This window comes from Capra hircus, chromosome 8 (genome assembly GCF_001704415.2).
Source record: "Capra hircus breed San Clemente chromosome 8, ASM170441v1, whole genome shotgun sequence".
Classification (NCBI taxonomy): Eukaryota; Metazoa; Chordata; class Mammalia; order Artiodactyla; family Bovidae; genus Capra; species Capra hircus.
This window is the reverse complement of record NC_030815.1, coordinates 17232754-17250312: the sequence shown is the minus strand read 5'-3', so window position 1 is coordinate 17250312 and position 17559 is coordinate 17232754. Positions and strand designations below refer to the sequence as shown.

Below are 17559 nucleotides of genomic sequence, written 5' to 3'. Positions count from 1 at the left end.
AAAAAAAGAGTCAAGCCAAGTGTTCAACAGTAATGAGACGGCTAATTAAATGCTTTATCTTGATGTAAAACTGTATAAGCTAAAAATTATAAATATGAAAAATTATCTAAAAACATGGAAACAAAAAAGTCAAGAGTTCTGATTTTAAATGGCAGATTGTCCGCAGTAATGCTATAAATGGTCTTAATTTACAAGGACAAAGAAGACAAAATAATATAACTGACTTAGCAAAAAGGAAGAGGTTACACAGAAAGAGATTAGAAGCAGAGTAACTGGCCCCACAAAACTGTGAGACTTAGTATCCACTAGGTTCCACAGAGGATGGGGCTAAGCAGAGAATCTAAGAAATGAGAACAGTGATTCAAAGCCTGCACACAATGCAGTGAAACACTAGAACTCTCCTCTCAGCCTACAGTGTCAGGAAAGTATATCCTCACCCACTGCAGGAAGGAGACTGGAGGTTTATCCTCTGGAGGAAATGCAGCTGAGTTTCTAGACTCAGGTCACCAGGCGTAATAAATGGCTGGAATAAGGAGCCCCAAGAAACACAGGGGAATGAGCAGAAAGTCTCCATCCTAAAATGTGGTATCTATACCTGCTCCCACAAAACCAGCAGTCAGGCATATAGCGATCTCCATTCACCTAGGCAAGAGGCAGGAGCATTCTTAGAGGACTGAATAATGTTAAAGAACTTCAGATGCAGACATTTGAGAGGATTTCCATCTAAAATGTTAGGCCATCAGCTCAACCTCTAACAAAGACCACCAATCACCAAGCTCCAGCCACATGAAAAAGAAAAACCAAAGCAAAGAAACAGAAAAATAAGGGGTAAAGGGCTTGAGCGATCCATAAGAAACAAATCCAATTTCTGAAAGTGGAAGAAAAATCTTCAATCTGGTATTATTTGCAAACAGGTATTATATAAAAAAAGAACTAATGAGAGACCAAGAAAACTAAATGCTAAAAATAGAAGAACCAAACTAAAAATCCGGGGGGGCGGGGGGGGGGGAAGTCTGAGAATTGGACCCAAAAGGCAAAGATATAGAAAACAGGAAAGGATAGTTAAGAAAGTCAGAAAATAATTTTAGAATGTCAAACATCTAAGTAACAGAGATTCCGAAAAGAAGTAACTGGGGAAGGAGGAGAAATTGGGGCAGAAAACAAAGAAACAGTATAAGAAAGATTCCCTCAAAGTGAAGGTCAAGATATCCAGACTGAATGAACCTACAAAAGTGTCCAGTGAAAGGCACTTTAAGAAACAGAGACAGAGATGCACTGTGATATTTCGTAACGTTAGAAATAGAGACGATCCCAAAAGTTTGGGAAGGGACCAGAAGTGTCCCATAGAAAAGACAGGAGAAATGGCATCAAACTTCTAAATAACACCATACACTAAAAGGCAATAGAGCAATGCCTTCAAAATTCTGAAGTTAAATGGATTTAACACAGGATTCCACATCTAGCCAAATTAACAGTCAAATATAAGTCTAGAATAAAGCTATTTTCCGATATGCAAATACAAAATATATTTAACCCCCATGTTACAGCTTTCTTAGGAAGCTGCAACAGCTGTATTATACTAAAGAGTAAGCTAAGAATGATGAAAACAAGGGATCTAGGAAATAGGGAAATCTGGAGATGACATTAACCCAGGGAGTATGAATGTAACAGGTGGCTAAAAGGAACCAAGAGGGAGGTTTCCAGGAAGCACACGGAACATGTAAAGATTTTAATGTGCATGGTAGCCATTAGTGATATTCATAAAATATTTTCTGCTCTTTACCTTCTAAGCAAATTATAAGACTGAACTTCAGTTCCTTTGGCTTTAGGCATGTTACATGACTTGTTCTGGCACTGAGAAATTGAGCAGAAATCATGTTACTTCCAGGTGGAAGCTTTAAGAACAGGAGCTCAATTAGGCCATGCTCCTCCCCACTGCTCCAGCATCTGTGAAAGCACATGCCGCACTGGAGCCTGTCATCTGGATACCTGCTGCACTGGAGCTACAAGAAGCAAAGCAAGCTGACTGCATTAAGCCACTGTGACACTGGAGCTGTCTGTTACTGCAACGTCACCTAGCCTACTTCACTGAGTCAGAATTAGCAGCAAAAGTGAGGCACCACAACAGACAGGTGATGAGATTGCTAACACAGAAGACCAATGATCCTTATTACGTAGTAAGTGGTAAAGGTGCCACTGGCATTAACTCAGGACACGATAAACTTGTTATCTAAAGAAAGGCTGGAAAATGGGACTCCTGCGTTAGGTGTCATTTACTGTTGGACATATCCGGCTAGGTAGTAAAAGAAAGGAATGAGATCAAGAACTGGCTGGCTCCCAAGCAGGAATGAAGAGTCCAAACCTGGGGATTTGCAGAGCTGGAAGAGCCAACTGCTTCTCAAGCCCAGGTGAAAAATAACCCTAGAAGTCCTTTCCGTACAAAAGGACAAGTGACATCCAGCTACATAACAGGTACAACTCAGAAACATGGCCATCCGTCCTGCACAGTGCCAAAACTTCCAAATGGATTTAAAGTATGTTCAAAACAAAGAAAATTAAGGTTGTTGCCATGAAAATAAACGCTTTCAACTGGGAAAATAGCTCAGGGAAAAGAACCTAAAGGCTCAGCTTTTCCAGTTAACTCACGTCCTTAGAAGGAAAGTGATGACCAACCTACAAAGCATATTAAAAAGCAGAGATATTACTTTGCCAACAAAGGTCCATCTAGTCAAGGCTATGGTTTTTCCTGTGGTCATGTATGGATGTGAGAGTTGGACTGTAAAGAAGGCTGAGCACCGAAGAATTGATGCTTTTGAATTGTGGTGTTAGAGGACTCTTGAGAGTCCCTTGGATTGCAAGGAGATCTAATCAGTCCATTCTAAAGGAGATCAGTCCTGGGTGTTCTTTGGAAGGAATGATGCTAAAGCTGAAACTCCAATACTTTGGCCACCTTATGGGAAGAGCTGACTCATTGGAAAAGACCCTGATGCTGGGAAGGATTGGGGGCAGGAGGAGAAGGGGACGACCGAGGATGAGATGGCTGGATGGCATCACCGACTCGACTGGGTGGACTTCGGGAGTTGGTGATGGACAGGGAGGCCCGGCGTGCTGCGATTCATGGGGTCACAAAGAGTCGGACACGACTAGGCGACTGAACTGAACTGAACTGAATGTAACTGGAAAGTGTTACACATATGTTGACTAAAAAACAGTACCACTCTACCATTTAGAACATAAAATTTGGGCTAGAAAGCTGACAAAAAAACAACATGACATAAGGATGTCAATCATTAATTTCTTCATCTTCAACTCACTGATGTGGTATTTTTCAAATTAAAAAAGAGAAAGTTAAAAAGAAAGAAATGACACTGGCCCCAAATCATCAAGCAACTTAACAAAATGATAAAAGATAACCTATGATAAAGTAGAAATAAACCAAGCAGAAAAAATACCCTTAAAATATGAAGCAATATTTTTACTGCACAGGTTTCTATGAGAAACACCTTTACAAAATCAAGACACATATGATTACATAAAATAAACCTTTGCATTAAAAAACAGGAAAACAAGAACATATATAAAGCAAAGAAAGATAATGATATGAAAAAATATTTGCAATTTGTATCAAAGGGTTAATAACTAATTTATAAAGGACTTTTAAATAGTCAATAACCCTATATTATATGGGCAAGAATATAGCTCTCAGGGGGATAAAATGCCAATGAACCTTCCATATTTTAAAAAATGCCCCCCTCCATAATGAGAGATGCAAATTACCCCATACTAAAATGTCATTTTTCACTTATCATTTTGGCAACAATCTAAAAATCTGACAACATATTTGACTGGTAAGGGAAGAAGGGACTCAAATATTGCTGCTGGAAATGCAATAAAGGGGGTTTAAACCAAATGAGGGGGTTTGGCAATAACTAATAAAATTACATATGCATTTACCCTTTGATCCAGAACTGGATATCATACCTAAATTACACTCACACACACACAAAAAAACAATCAAAAGACAACTGCTTGAGCAAAAGATTGGAAACTTAGATATCCATCAATAGGAGACCAGCTGAATAAGCTAAAATAGCTTTAGTATAGCTACACAGTGAAATATAATGCCACTGTAAAAATGAACAAAGATTTCTATATACAGCAATGAAGTATTCCAGGACAGTACTATCAAGTAAAAATAGCCAGGGTAGAAAACTAAATACAGTATGTTACCTTCTATCTAAGAAAGGGGTAACATAGATATGCTATTTTTTTTTTTTTTTTTTCAGAAAGAACAGAGCTATTAAAAAAAACTAGTCACTTACAGGGAGGGGATATATATATATATAAAATTATGACTGATTCACATTGCTGTATGGTAGAAACTGACACAACACTGTAAAGCAATTTTCCTCCAATTAAAAAATAAATTTAAATACCACATGAAAATAGAGTAATACAAAAAATTACTTATAAGAAAAGGATGATGTGAGAAAGCAACACAGACTTCTCTGTACTCATCGTGTTAAACAGATTTTTCTTTGTAAACTATGTTTTATATAATTACAAAACAAAATTAATTAAAAAAAAATCCTGGACCACAACTCAAATTGCGGTTTCTAAATACTATTTCCCACTAAAAGAAAAACATAAGGTTCTTGGCAAAATTGTTGACTTCAGGTCTAGAACATTCTATAGTACCAAAAGTTAAGGGCTTATCAAGAAGCCACAGAGGTGTGGAGAAAAGGGAACATTCTTGCACTGTTGGTGGAAATGTAAATTGATACAGCCACTATGGAAGATAGGATGGAGATTCCTTAAAAAACTAGGAATAAAACCACCATATGACCCAGTAATCCCACTCCTAGGCAGATACCCTGAAAAAGACACATGTATCCCATTGTTTATTGCAGCACTATTTACAATAGCTAGAACATGGAAGGAACCTAGATGTCCATCGACAGATGAATGGAGAAAGAAGTTGTGGTACATATATACAATGGAATGTTACTCAGCCATAAAAAGGAATGCATTTGAGTCAGTTCTGATGCAGTGGATGAACCTAGAACCCATTATACAGACTGAAGTGAGTCAGAAAGATAAATATTGTATTCTGACACACATATATGGAATCTAGAAAAATGGTACTGAAGAATTTGCTTACAGGGCAACAATGGAGAAACAGACATAGAGAACAGACATATCGACATGGGGAGAGGGGAGGAGAGGGTGAGACGTATGGAAAGAGTAACATGGAAACTTACAGTATCACATGTAAAATAGATAGCCAAAGGGAATTTGCTGTATGGCTCAGGTAACTCAAACAGGGGCTCTGCATCAACCTAGAGGGGTGGGATGGGGAGAGAGATGGGAGGGAGGTTCAAAAGCGAGGGGATATATGTGTACCTATAGCTGATTCATGCTGAGGTTTGACAGAAAACAACAAATTCTTTTAAACAATTATCCTTCAATTAAAAAGAAGCCATAGGAACCAATTGTTTAAAGAAGCTTTCAATTGGGACAGTTTGAGAGTCAAAAAAGAAAACAAGATGTTAGGGAATCAACTCATTCTGAAACCATCAAAAGAGGTGGGGGAGGGCAGAAGGCAAGCATTTACCCTGTCTTTTCTGGGTAAGTGTGCCACAGGGTAACCAAATAGTTGATGTGGTAGGTTCTTAACAAAACATGCTACGTATTAAATCCAGAAATAACAGCAAAATTAGAGTAAATTATTTTTTCTGAGGGGTCAACAAGCTACGGCCTGTGGGCTACCTGTTTTTGTATGGTGCACAAACTAAGAACAGTTTTTATATTTTTAAGTTGGTGAGAGGGAAAAAAGGCACTTCTTGACATATGAAAATTATATGACATTCATATTTCAGTGTCCATGAATAATAGTTTACTGAAACACAGACGTGTTCACTGTCAATGGCTGCTTCTCCACGCACCAGCACAGGTGAGCAGTTACGAAAGTGACTGCATGGCCTGTAAATCCTAAAATATTTACTATCTTGCCCTGTACAGACAAAGTTTGCCAAACCCTATGATAGCGCTAAACATTGAACTATTTATGAATGAAATAGTATATTGTAAATTTCCTTTAAAATAATGATGTGGAAGGGGCAGAAGATGAAACCAAATAGGCCATGTGCTGATAATCCTTAAAGCTATGCAAATACATGGGTGGAAGAGAGCATTATAGTATTTCTCTTAAAATACGTTGTCTCTACTTTTATATACATTTGAAGATATCCTTTAAAAAGTTTTTAAAAATCTATATCACTCTGTATTGAAGATTTCCCATACCTACACACAAAGCATTTTGCAAACTCCTTTAAAGTATTAAGTGTAGAATGCTTATGGGCCATACTATTTGCTTACAGATTTCCCAAACTATTCCAGAAACAACAAGAGCAACAACAAAAAGTACACATACTGCATTGATTAACTGTATCATTTTATAACAAAGAGCTGTTAAGCAAACACAAGTCCAGGAATATAACAGAATCAGAAATATACGCAAATCACAGAAAACATCATTCAAAAGTATTAAATACTCTCAAATAATACCAGACCCCCTACATACATTCCTTCTGGGACTTGATTTGCTACATAAATATAGAAATAACAGTCCAAAGATACAGGAAGTGCTCTCAGTTTTCCTGAGTAAATGAATTCCTTGCAAAATTTTGGTTGAAAAACCAAAATTACAAAGCTTATGAAACTATAATCTCTTCCTTTTATAAATGAAATCTTTGCTTTTTACATATATAGGTATGTCAGCCCTTACTGATGACAGGAAGTCTACAACAGAGAATTTATAGAACAATGATGATTCAAAAGGTTTTCTGTATCAAGCCAGTGATAGGTAAAAATAATAATGATAATAATAAAACCAGGGAAAGCAGATATAAGAATTTTATCTTCAAAAAGATGACACTTATTCAAACAGAAACATGCCAAAGTGTTACACTCACCAGTGTTTTTGTGACCTTTTAGTACATAAAGTGGTGCTGGACTCTCAAGTGAAAAAATGCAAATATTGTGGTCATTTCCTCCAGTGGCGATTAGTCCATGAGGGTACACGTCACTTGAAGGTATGATGCATACACAAGAGACAAAATTGGAGTGGCCACTCATACAGTGCATTTCTGTAAAGCCCCTGTTAGGACTGGAAAGACATGACAGTTAATAAGATATACACTGGTCCCCTTACTTTATTTCTACTTATCAGCCGTTGTTACCCTAAGAAATCTCTAGTGAAGTGAAACATTCATGCAACTCGGATAATGGAATTTACTATCTATAAGCCTAAAACCCCTGAGGACCTTTACATACTATGAAACATTTACTTAGTATCCATTAGTATAGTGTGTGTATGTAAGTAGCTAGACTATCAATCACACTCAATATGTGAACTAAAGGGACCAACACAGGGACATATAAATGACTGCTCTAGGGACACAGGATATTAATAACTGCCTGGGGATTAGAATAATCACCAAATTGTTATACATATCGTTCACTTGGCATCACTGCCTTACATAACAAGACAAACAACAGATATATATATATATATATATATACCACGCACACACATAGATATATATATATATACACACCACGTGGAAGGCAATAAATTAGCTGCTGAGGGGAATTAAAGAATTATATTTCTGACTCAAGCTAAATAAAGGAGTTTGTGGTCCAGCTAAAGGAGATAACACGAGTATATATAAAGAGGGAAGAGTCCCAGATAAATATTGCACACATACTCATCTATATTCACTCCTTTTCCAAACACCATTATAACAATACATATTGTTTTGTATAATGCGTATTTTGTTTCTACCTATGTTTATTTTAAGAAAGGCATTAAACCCACAAAGTCAGAGAGAATAAGAAAAAAAAAAGAACAATTATAACACTGAATACTGAACACTGACAGAAATGTAATAATAGCCTTAGGATACGTGAATAAAATGAGTTCTAAGCAGGAACAGGGAAAGTAAGAGGCCCAATTTACCAATGAACCCCCAAAAGGCTCAAGAATGAGCACCACTACGTATCTCTAGGAAATGGGGACAAAAAAGGTAGGAACTAGAAATAGGAAAGCTAGTTGAAAGTCTTCAGAGTCAAAAGTGGAATCATTTCAAAAAATCTTCAAAGGAAGGTATTTGGTAGTAGCTTTTTTTTCCTCCAAATCTTTTTTTTTTTTAATTTTACTTTAAATTAGAGGATAATTATCTTATGATGATATTGTGATGTTTCTGCCATACATCAGCATGAATTGGCCATACATGTAGTAGGAGCTATTTTTAACTTGTCTATTTTGGTACGGTTTTTTTAAAATGTGGTTTCAGAAACCTTTTATCAATAAGTCCAAAGAAATGTAAAAGATAAGACATCTTTAAAAGTCTATATTATGTAAAGTACTGCTGCTGCTGCTAAGTCGCTTCAGTCGTGTCCGACTCTGTGCGACCCCATAGACGGCAGCCCACTAGGCTCCTCTGTCCCTGGGATTCTCCAGGCAAGGATACTGGAGTGGGTTGCCATTTCCTTCTCCAATGCATGAAAGTGAAAAGTCTACCAAACGTGCCCCTTTAGCACTCTCTAGTATCAATGTTTGCGTGTAGTGTTCTGTGAAGCTCTTAATGGCAGAATCCAGACTTGGTTTTTCTTTTCATCTTCCTAAGTTTGCAGCACAGTATTCTACATGGTAATCATTAAGTACTTCTTGAATCAGTGGGGAAAAAAAAAATTACATACAGCATCAAGAGAAAAAAAAACAAAAAACAAAACTGCCCCCTGTACCCAGCAAAAATCTGAAGTTTTCTTCAGAAAAGTCTTTGGCTGGAAGGAGAGGGTGGTGACACAGGCACAGCTGAGCCTTGGGATATGGGTGGTGCATGGGTGAAAATCCACCTGTGATGCAGAAGACCTGGGTCAGGAAGATCCCCTGGAAGAGGAAATGACAATGCATTCCAGTATTCTTCCCTGGAGAATCCCATGGACAAGAGCCTGGAAGGCTACGATCCATAGGGTCACAGAGTCGACACAACTGAAGACACACACCCCCTAATACTAAGCACAGAATAAGAATTACTAGGCATTTGGGGTGACCAAAACAAACAGGGAGGGGAAATAACCAATTTAGAGGAAACAGACCACTTAGGGAGAAAATAACTAAAAAAAAAAAAAATCAGCATCAGCATCCTTAGAGATATAAGATATTGCAACCAAGAAACAAAACATAATTTCACAAAAAGTCAAGGCAATTTCTGAAAAAGTATAGAAGAGAGAGAGAAAAAGAGATACACAGAGAGAAATAAAAAAGCAATTTAGAAACAAGTTCAATATATGAATAAAAAGTTCCACAAAAGAAGACAGAGAAAATGGAGACGATGAAACCAAAGAATTTAAGAAAACGTTCCAGAACATATGGATATGAGTTTTCACATTCAAAGAGGCCACATTTAATGAACCTGAAAAATGAATGTAGACTGCCTTCCAGAGAGAAAAAAATAATAGGTCAAGAATCACAATGACTTCAGACTTACTGTAACACAATGAATACAATGGAATAATGGCTTCAAAATTCTGAAGAAAAATTATTTGGAAATTACAATGCTACAAACTTTTAAATTATTACTCAAGTAGCTAGGCAGGCTAAAATCATTTTCCAAATGTAGGTCTTAATACACTATCACTGCACTGTATTTCAGGAAGCTCCTGGAGGATGTATTCTAATAAGGCGTCAAGGAAGAAAACCAAGAAAGTTTAAGGATAATTGATAGAAGAAATCCAACACAAGAGTCCAAAAATGGCTTAAGTGGACAGCGAAGGAAGATCCCAGGACTAGCTGTGTACCAGAGGCAGATGATAAGGTGAGAAAGAGAAACTGTAAAATAGCCAATGTGTCTAGAGGTCTTGAAAGGAGATTTAGACGATTAGTAAACAATATAAAGTTGAATTAGTGATACATTCATAGAAAATTAAACAAAAACAAAAAACAATTATTAACTACAAGGAAATCATAAAATTGTTGAGGAAAAGCTACCATAGTTTATTCCACACCTCAGGTGTAGATAGACTCTGTACAGTCATAAAACACTGATTTAGTCTAAATTAAACTATAAGGGTTGGGGCATTGAAAGGATGCCAATTTGATGCGGACTGGCAGAAAGCAGAAAAGAGAGCTACATTTTCATATTCCCTGATAAGAACTAACAGAAAATACTAAAACAGAGAACTAAAAAAATGTTTAAAGAAATAGCAGTATAGCACTTTATATACAAATATGGAAGAAAAATTTAAAAATAAGCCATAAGAAGAGATGAAAATCTTGCCTCCAAGAAAAGGGAATAGTGAGTTGGAGGGCAGAAAGCAATGGCTCTAATTTCTTAATAAACTCCACTTGACTAAGCACCCAAGTGCTGAGTAAACATGAGGGAGAAGTTACTCCAGCCTTGGCAAGGTCAGGGAAGATTTAATGAATGAGGCTGAATCTGAAGTTGGAGTCTTTCAAACATGGATAGTTTTCAAAAGGCAAAGCAATCACTGGTGACAGACTTGGGAAATCCAGTTTACTGTGAGGTGGGCTTCTAGAGGCTTGGAGCCATCTGCAATAATGGCATGCTGACTGGTTCAGGTCAATGTGCAACCAAAAAATAGTCTCCAATCTGAAGCACCTTCAGAAGGCCTGGAGGCTTTCTGGGTTTTCAGAGGGTCCTTATGAATGATGAGGTATCTGATTTAGCCCACACTAGAACTATTTTGCCTCCTTGAAACTAAATGTCCCCTTCATTACCAGTCCATCCCTACATTATCCACCCTAATCCAGAACCCTATCAACAATGGACACAAGAAAACGAAAATGTGTACTCGTTGGCTCCGAACACTTTACTGCACTTCACTAATTTCATTAATATACCATGAAATAAATAAAAACTGTCAGGATGTCAGCTTTGAGGACACTTTTCATGACACCTAAGGTATGGCTGAGACACTAGTTCGGCTGCCTAAAGAGTGACTATGAGATGCTCTACTATAGCAGTTGGAACTGAGAGGAAAACCACCTTATCACACCAATCCCACTATTGAGCCCTATGCCTGGAAATAATCAGTGTTAGTCGAAAACCACATGAATTCTAAAAAACAAAACCAAAAGACAACATGAATTGAATGAGAAAAACTAGTTATTAAAGAGAAGATCATTTCAGCTCAAAGTTCCTCACGTTTTCGTGATCCAGTGATATAAGCTCTTGGCAATCTAGCACAGTCCTACAAAACATGTGAAAGTTTAAGGATTCAGCTATCCAACAGATTTCAACTATTATAACAAGAATTCTTTAACGACTTCTTATTGCACATTCATAACGTACTGGGCATGTGCTACTACTGAATTCAACGTTAAATGCAGTTTAGTCAGTAATCAAATACACAAGAAGTTACGTATCAGTGTTACCAACGGTTTGGAATATCATAAATCTCGAAGAGTTAGAGAAGACCTGATCCAGTTCAATACAGGAGTTGCTCTATAAATCCCTAATTTTTCTTGGCTGCACAACTGCAAAAGACTCAAAACAGATCTCTTTCCACATTTATCCCTTTGCAATTCATTCTCCACATGAAGTTAGCAGAAACTTCTCCCCGCTGGAACTTTTTAGGGGCTTCTACCTACTAACTCCTTTCCTCAGCCCTCTTCCGGGCATGTCCTGGCTTCTGCCAGCCTCTAAGATCTGCCTGCACTGCATAGCTCATTCCTTCCTGCACACAGAGACTTTTCTCCTATTCAGTCCAGAGCTGTGTCTGCTCTTCCTACTGCCTACAGTACTCTTCCAATTGACTCACTTCCGTTCCTCATTCCCTTGACTACTTCCAGCTCAGTGCCTTTTAAGAAGAAATAAAAACCCAAAACATCTTTCTTAGGGAGGCCTTCTTCTTTAGCATCTCTCTCCACTAAACTCTATATTTGTTTTCTTCACAGTGCATATGCCAAAATGTAATTATTTATTTGGTGTTTTCTTCATCCATCTTCCCTCCCAGACTGTAGCTAAGATCCATAAACAAAGGAAACTTGTCTGTCTTTTTATTCTTCTTCAGGATCACAAACAAAAAGGAGGCTCTCAATAAATATTGATCATCTGAATTTATGGATGAAAATGTATGGTTTCATTGAGTGAAATTTCTGATGTGAGAATTACTACATAAACTAACTCACCTCAATTTTTCCCTTTCTAAAAAGAAATCTGTCTTCTAGGTCTTAAATTTCCTGTTCAATTCAGTTCACTCAGTTGTGTTCGACTCTTTGAGACCCCATGGACCACAGCACACCAGGCTTTCTGTCCATCACCAACTCCTGAAGCCTACTCAAACTCATGTCCATTCAGTCGGTGACGCCATCCAACCATCTCATCCTCTGTCATACACTTCCCCTCCCATCTTCCATCTTTCCCAGTATCAGGGTCTTTTCAAATGAGTCAGTTCTTCACATAAGGTGGCCAAAGTATTGGAGTTTCAGCATCAACATCAGTCCTTCCAATGAATATTCAGGACTGATTTCTTTTAGGATGGACTGGTTGGATCTCCTTGCAGTTCAAGGGACTTTCAAGAGTCTTCTCCAACACCACAGCTCAAAAGCATCAATTCTTCAGTGCTCAGCTTTCTTTATAGTCCAATACTCTCACATATATACATGACTACTGGAAAAACCACAGCTTTGACTAGACAGACCTTTGTTGGCAAAGCAATGTCTCTGTTTTCGAATATGTTATCTAGGTTGGTCATAACTTTCCTTCCAAGGAGTAAGCGTCTTTTAATTTCACGGCTGCAGCCACCATCTGCAGTGGTCTTGGAGCCCCCCCAAATAAAGTCTCTCACTGTTTCCATTGTTTCCCCATCTATCTGCCATGAAGTGATGGGACCAGATGCCATGATCTTGGTTTTCTGAATGTTGAGCTTTAAGCCAACTTTTTCACTCTCCTCTTTCACTTTCATCAAGAGGCTCTTCAGTTCTTCCTCACTTTCTGCCATAAGTGTGGTGTCATCTGAATATAGGAGTTTATTGATACTTCTCCTGGCAATCTTGATTCCAGCTTGTGCTTCTTCCAGCCCAGCGTTTCTCATGATGTACTCTGCATATAAGTTAAATAAGCAGGGTTATAATATACAGCCTTGACATACTCCTTTCCCAATTTGGAACCAGTCTGTTGTTCCATGTCCAGTTCTAACTGTTGCTTCCTGACCTGCATACAGATTTTTCAGGAGGCAGGTCAGGTGGGCTGGTATTCCCATCTCTTGAAGAATTTTCCACAGTTTGTTGTGATCCACACATTTAAAGGCTTTGGCATAGTCAATAAAACAGAAGTCGAATTTTTCCTGGAACTCTCTTGCTTTTTCAATGATCCAGTGGATGTTGGCCATTTGATCTCTGGTTCCTCTGCCTTTTCTAAATCCGGCTTGAACATCTGGAAGTTGACCGTTCACTTACTGTTGAAGCATTTCCTGTTATAAACAGCTAAGTCAGGGCTAAATCCTTGAATTTGATTAATCTCTTGAAAATCTTTTGAAGGCAATGGGTTTTCTCTCAAGAAAGCACCCTCTCCCTACATCCGTAAAACAGTTGAGGAGTTTCCTCCCCTCCACTCAAGTCCATCACCTAACTCGGACTAAGAAACTCTGAGTTGAATAACGTGGAGAGGAGCCAAGGCAACTTCCTGCAACGCAATTTTTGAGAACCTTACTTCTCAAATTGAGGGAAGACTACAGAGCAAATTCTTAGTAAAGAAGAGGATTTACTTCAATCACACGCCAGATGCTTTCACACTACATTAATGAGGTTGCACCTGGCATTAAAATTTTTTCAAATCGAAAACACGGGAAAATCCTCATTCACAAACTTAAGTCACAAAAAATAAAAGGTTCGTCCAAGGTGACTCAGTTTTTTAGTGGTCAAGTTAGGACAACAAAGTAGGTCTCTGTTCCCCTAACCAGCACTCTCTCCACATAAATCTCACAGGTTTCTTACACGGCGTATCCAGAATGCCAGTTATCTCAGAACTGGGAGGGAGCGCGGATCGCAAGGAAGGCCAGGAAGAGAGGGAAGAAGGCAGGGAAGGGGCACTCTCTTCCTGGACTCCGCAGGAAGCTTGCAGCACAACAGGGGGCTAACGGGATTCGGGGCGCTCACCTGTCTGGGACCCAGAGGCGGGTGGTGCGATCTCGGGACACGGACACAAAAGCCCCCGGTGGATAGAGGCAGCATACCAGGCCCCTCACGTCCAGCTCGTGGCCGGAGAGCGAGCAGCTCAGCCGGTACCTGCAGGAGCCGCTCGCCATGGCCCTGGTGGGTCCGGCGCCCGGGGCCGGGGCACCGCGCGAGATCGGTCAGTCAGCGAGGCCGGGCGGGCAGCTGGAGAGCGCCTGCAGGTGAGGGACGCCGGGCCCGGAAGAACCCAAGGGCCGGTGCGGAAGGGCGGCAGGGAAGGGGCGCGCCGAGAGGGCCGAGTGACACAGCAACCCTGACAAGCACACCGGAATTCATCATCGGCCTCAGCCCGCCATGACGCAGAGTGTGTGCGTCCTGACTGCTGAGGCCGAGGCGGAGACGACGGTCGCTTGGACCGCCAGCTAAGGAAGAGATACCACCGCCGGCCTCTCCGTCTGGGCGCCCAAATCTGGTTCCTTGCCGAGCCCGAGTCCTCTCCGAGCCCTGGCTGAGCTTTTTATTTTGATACCGGATGTGTCCCAAACTACAAATCCCACAATGCCACGCGTCAGCGGGGAGTGAGTCGCAGGAGCGCCAAATCCGGGTATTTTAAATCTTGGTCCGCCCGGCTGATTTGAGTTTTAAATCTTGGTCCGCCTGGCTAATTGAGTTCGCTTCACGTGTTGTCTTGGGAGCAATCTTACGCCAATTTCCCCAAACTCTGCGTAGTCTCCTGAGGTTTTTTTTTTTTTTTTTTCTTTTTAATCTAAGACGAGAGAGCTTGGTACTAAATTGTAAACAATCACTTGCCTTAAATTCTGTGAATACTAAACCGGGTTCTTGGTACTTTAGAGAAAGTTTTGTTTTTAAGATTTTCTCTCGAACTGTCACAGCTCTACACAAATGGCAGACGTTGGGTCTCCCTTATGTCTGAAAACACTGACGGAAAAGGCATGTCAGTAGCTTTTCTATGAGACCATATGAAATGGTTGGACGTTCGAAGTTGAAGGTTTTTCTTTCTAGCGTTTCTGCTGGGGCTCTGTAGTAAAAGATTAAGAAGAGAAAAACTTTTGTTGTTGTTGTTGTTGTTATTACATGTATTATATATACAAAGAGAAATTCAGAGATGAATAGCTCGGTGACTAGTTTGGGCTTATACAGCATCTTAAAAGAACAATAAGTTTCTACACAAGTGATAAAAGGACTAAGTCTTTAGAGGCAGCATTATGGGAAGGCAATTAGATGGGAAACTAACAGTAAAGGCTAATTACTTAATTTTTTGAGTAGATTCCTCTGGTGCAGTCTCTAGGCTGTTAAAGGTCTCCAATGATTAACTTTTGTCCTTCCTGTTTAAGAGGCAAGGAGGGGCGACCTTGAAAATTTATGTTCTGCTTTTACGCTAATAGAGGAATGGAGAGCTTTTCTTGTATCTACATCTTTTCAATTGCCTTCCACTCAAAATAAGCCTTTTACCAATGTGGCATACTTTGGGATGGCAAATTCTACTTCTGTTTACTGCTGCTAAGTCGCTTCAGCTGTGTCCGACTCTGTCTGACGGCAGCCCACCAGGCTCCCCCGTCCCTGGGATTCTCCAGGCAAGAACACTGGAGTGGGTTGCCATTTCCTTCTCCGATGCATGAAAGTGAAAAGTGAAGGTGAAGTCGCCCAGTCGTGTCCGACTCTTAGCGACCCCATGGACTGCAGCCTACCAGGCTCCTCCGTCCATGGGATTTTCCAGGCAAGAGTACTGGAGTGGGGTGCCATTGCCTTCTCCGACTTCCCTTCACTACAGTGACTCTAAAGACAACAAATGACCACTACAAATATATTGATCTCAAGTGGCGTAATTACACGAAAATGTTTTACAAGCTTTGAGAACTCAGTCACTGAACATTATTTCATTTTGTATTGCGCTGATTTTAACCTACTTGAAGGCAGGCATACAACAGTAAACCTGGACATAAAGAATGTATGCAAGATGGAAACTGTGAAAATTAAAAGTTTTATGTATATATATATGTACACACACACATATGTATAAAATTAGAGCTCCCATCACACTTAAGCTGACTATAGGAAAACTGGAAAAAGGAGAAGGATGAGATGGCTGGATGGCGTCACTGACGCGATGGACGTGAGTCTGAGTGAACTCCGGGAGTTGGTGATGGAGAGGGAGGCCTGGCGTGCTGATTCATGGGGTAGCAAAGAGTCGGACACGACTGAGCGACTGAACCGAACTGAACTGAGTCTTTTTAATTAAAAAAAATTGATATTAAAATAATTATTTTAAGCCAATTCGCTGTAAATTCAGTCCTCTTCACAGACTCACTCTGAAAGGAAGCCTAAAGGTATAAAGCCTTCAATGAAGTGAGAACATCTGCTTCCAGAATCGCATCGAGACTTAATGCTGTATCTTATGTGTTGTGTTCCTTCCTTCTAATGAAAAGAGAACTACCGCTAGTTAGAAGTAAAAAGACTGTACCACGAATGTTGCCTACCACGGAATAACTTGAAATAATTCTCTAAAAGGTTTGACGTAGTACAAGTGACGTACACAGCGATATAATAAAACTCGCTGGAGTGAGTTCACCTCAGGTACACAATCAGAGAGACTATTCTGATTATAAATAAAACCAGTTTCCAAATGAAATATTCATTCCTAGCCAGAACGCCGTTTTCTGTCTCTTCCAGAAAAGCTCCGAGGTACCGAGGAGACCAAAGTTAGTCGTCAAATATCGCGAGAACATTTCACTGAGCTGAGGCCGAGGACTGGCCAATCAGATGGAGGCACCCCGCCCCCTGTTGCCGGGCGACGAAAAGGCTCGCGGCTACCCGTGATTAGGCTTTGAGGGCCTAGGAAAGCTGCGCGCAGGTGGGAGCAGATTCACGGGCCCGACCGGTGGGCTACGCGGTGGTGGAGGGCTCACAAGAAGTTCGAGTGCCCCTGGGTGGTGCGACCGCGCTCCTTTCGCACCCCTCAGCGCCGGCTGAGGTGAGAAATCCCCGGTCCCAACTTTGTCCGTGCCTCCCTTACTGGTTATCTTAGCTTGGGCGATGCTGATGCGCTTCAAAGAAAATAAACCCGGCTCTTAGGAGTTCTCCTCCAGCCCGACGCCGGGCTAAGGAAGGCCCATTTTTAGTCCTGCAGAACATGAGAAGAGATTTTCTCACACAGTCCCCTAAGCAAACCTGCCAGGGGACCAGAGGGAAAACGACCCGAGCGCCTCAGAAAATTAACTGTGGGCTGAGTTTTACTCGAAGTAATAATAATAGCTGTCTGTCTGTCGGTCATAGCAGAAGGGACTTAACAACTTTCCGCTTCTTCAAATATATTAAAATAGTTGGTTTGGGGAGGA

General features: G+C 40.1%; 2 protein-coding genes across 7 annotated transcripts in view; one reads left to right on the top strand and one right to left on the bottom strand.

Annotated features, from left to right (window-relative positions):
* Positions 1 to 14711, bottom strand: part of PLAA (phospholipase A2 activating protein) — a 39127-nt gene extending 24416 nt beyond the window's left edge. For 2 of the 4 annotated variants that reach the window (XM_018051892.1, XM_018051893.1), the window contains exons 1-2: positions 14186 to 14707; positions 6975 to 7168 (exon numbers count right to left, since the gene is read on the bottom strand). In XM_018051892.1, coding sequence (XP_017907381.1) covers positions 6975 to 7168; positions 14186 to 14334 — 343 coding nt within the window. In that variant the 5' untranslated portion in view covers positions 14335 to 14707. Of the gene's footprint in view, positions 1 to 6974; positions 7169 to 14185 lie in introns of all 4 variants that reach the window. The other 2 variants (XM_005683596.3, XM_018051895.1) reach the window with 2 other exon arrangements.
* IFT74 (intraflagellar transport 74) overlaps positions 16984 to 17559 on the top strand; it is a 98821-nt gene continuing 98245 nt past the window's right edge. For 2 of the 3 annotated variants that reach the window (XM_005683594.3, XM_018051891.1), the window contains exon 1: positions 16984 to 17195. The gene's annotated coding sequence lies outside the window, so the exon portion shown is untranslated. The remainder of the gene's footprint in view (positions 17196 to 17559) is intronic. The other variant, XM_013965870.2, reaches the window with a different exon arrangement.